The sequence below is a fragment of the Gekko japonicus genome, unplaced genomic scaffold (genome assembly GCF_001447785.1).
Source record: "Gekko japonicus isolate JY-2015 unplaced genomic scaffold, Gekko_japonicus_V1.1 scaffold1158, whole genome shotgun sequence".
Lineage (NCBI taxonomy): Eukaryota > Metazoa > Chordata > Lepidosauria > Squamata > Gekkonidae > Gekko > Gekko japonicus.
In genome coordinates this window covers 74,357-76,570 of record NW_015164706.1, presented here as the reverse complement: position 1 = coordinate 76,570, position 2,214 = coordinate 74,357, and the positions used below count along the sequence as shown (strand labels likewise).

The 2,214-nt window shown below is 50.1% G+C and overlaps 1 protein-coding gene across 1 annotated transcript; it reads right to left on the bottom strand.

The window, feature by feature from the left end:
* Positions 1-955: 955 nt before the first annotated feature.
* LOC107108955 (zinc finger protein 239-like) lies at positions 956-1,951 on the bottom strand. The gene has a single exon (XM_015409515.1). It carries the CDS (start codon positions 1,949-1,951, stop codon positions 956-958), a length of 996 nt encoding a protein of 331 aa, XP_015265001.1.
* Between the last annotated feature and the right edge of the window lie 263 nt (positions 1,952-2,214).

Genomic DNA, 2,214 nt, shown 5'->3' with positions numbered 1-2,214 from the left:
GTTGACCAATCAACTAACAAACAGGGACTTTTTGCGGTCGTGATAGGGCATTAGAAGCTTGCATATGTTAGGCAATTGTATAAAAACTGTATGTAACCACAGAACTACGAAGCCCTTGGCCTGAGTTTCTGAGCTCAGGCCCGAGTCTCTGGACTTAGGCTGGGTTTCCCTGATGCACACCAGATAAAGATCTTTGTACTACCTCCACTTTGATTTTCTGCCTGTTTTCTTTGTGGGGCAAAAGTTATTGCCCTGGGGCAAATGTTATTGTCCCTAACAAGTATACATAAGTTTCCAGTGGGGAAAATTAATAGCAACTGCCCAGGGCCATTTAAGTTAAGAAACTGGTGTGTGGGGAAGGCTTAAACTACGTGTCCCTAGTGTACCATTGTCCCAATCTCAACTGGACCCTGCTTGCGTGTGAATTAAGTTGCAACATAACTCCTAGAACACATAAACAGTGTGGCATGATATTAAATCCTCAGGTGCCAGGGTAGCCAGAAAGCCAGCATGGTACAGTGGTTAGAGCATGAGTCCCCAACATTTTTAAGCCTGTGGGCACCTTTGGAATTCTGATATAGCTTGGTGGGCACAGCCAAAAAATGGCTGCCACAAAATGGCTGCCATTGAAAGCAGCCCCGCCCCAAAATGCTGCTGCAGCTGACCTTCAGTTACATAGTAAAGATGCTTGTGCAGTGGTGGCAACTGCTGCCAAAGCAACATTTTTTTAAAAAAAAACTGCACAGCCAATCAAATCTCCAGTAGCCAATCAGAAGCCTTGCTGGGCAAAAGCCCTACCTGGCCCCATCCATCTCCTAAAACACTTGGTGGGTACCAGAAAAGGTGTTCGCAGGCACCATGGTGCCCATGGGCCCCGTGTTGGAGACCCCTGACCTAAAGAGTCCGAGGCGCAATTGAGATTTCACCCCAAGCCTCCACTGCGCGGAACTGACACCTACCACTTATGCACCCTCCGGTGGGCAGCAAGATAAGCGTTGCGACTGAAGATCTTACCACACTGTCCGCACTGGAACGGCTTCTCCCCTGTGTGGGTCCTCTGGTGCCTGATGAGGGTGGACCTGTCGCTGAACCGGGTCCTGCATTCGGTGCACTGGAAGGGCTTTTCACCCGTGTGGGTCCGGCGGTGCTGTATGAGATGTGAACCCTGGCTGAAGCTTTTCCCGCACTCCGAGCACTTGTAAGGTTTTTCTCCTGTGTGGGTTCGGCGATGGACAGAGAGCTTGGAGCTCTCTCTGAAGCACTTCCCACAGTCTGAGCATCTGTACGGCTTTTCACCCGTGTGCAGTCTCTGGTGAGCCACCAGGTTGGAGTTGTCAGTGAAACACTTCCCACAGTCGGCGCACCGGTATGGCTTCCGCCCCAAGTGGCAGTTGGTGTGCCGAAGGAGGCCTGAGTTCTGGTAGAAATGCCTCCCACACTTGCCACACACATACGGCCTCTCTCCAGTGTGGTTGCGCTGATGGTGGACCAGGTGAGTGCTCTGGCTAAAGGTCTTCCCACAGTCTTGACACTTGTACGGCCGTTCCCCCGTGTGGATCCGCCGGTGCTGGATGAGGTGGGAGTGCCGGTTGAAGCTCTTCCCGCAATCCCCGCACGAGTACGGTTTCTCTCCCGTGTGGATCAGATGATGTCTAACCAGGTCCGAACTCCGCTTGAAGCTCTGCCCGCACTCAACGCAGATGAACGGCTTCTCACCTGGAAGAATGTTTTGGTGAACGATGGTGTCCTTCCGTTTCCGGAAACCTCTTTCACAACCAATGGGCTTTTCCCGCCCCTCCTCAGACGAATCTGCTTGATGGCTCTCACACGCCATTTCTGTACTGGGATTCTGCGATGCGTCCATCGCAAACAGTGCACAAAACACATCATGGCTGTTGGCATGCTCAGCGCCTCTCTGTAGAAATGTGGTCTCCTCTTCATTGTCACTCATGGCTCCATTACCTAATGGAAGAAAGTCCTTTGTGAACATTTTTTCATATTCCCTTATGCACACTCCATTCACTAACTCCTTCCTCGACTGCTGATCTTTGAATGTTGTAGAAACAACAGAGAGATCAGCGGAAGGATGCAAACAATGATGAAAACAACCATGATGTACTATTATGAAAATATATTTAGACTGCTGTTTTGCAGTGAGTAGTGTTTCTTCAACAAGTAATAAAGATGTACGCATTCACCCTACGGAATTTGCAT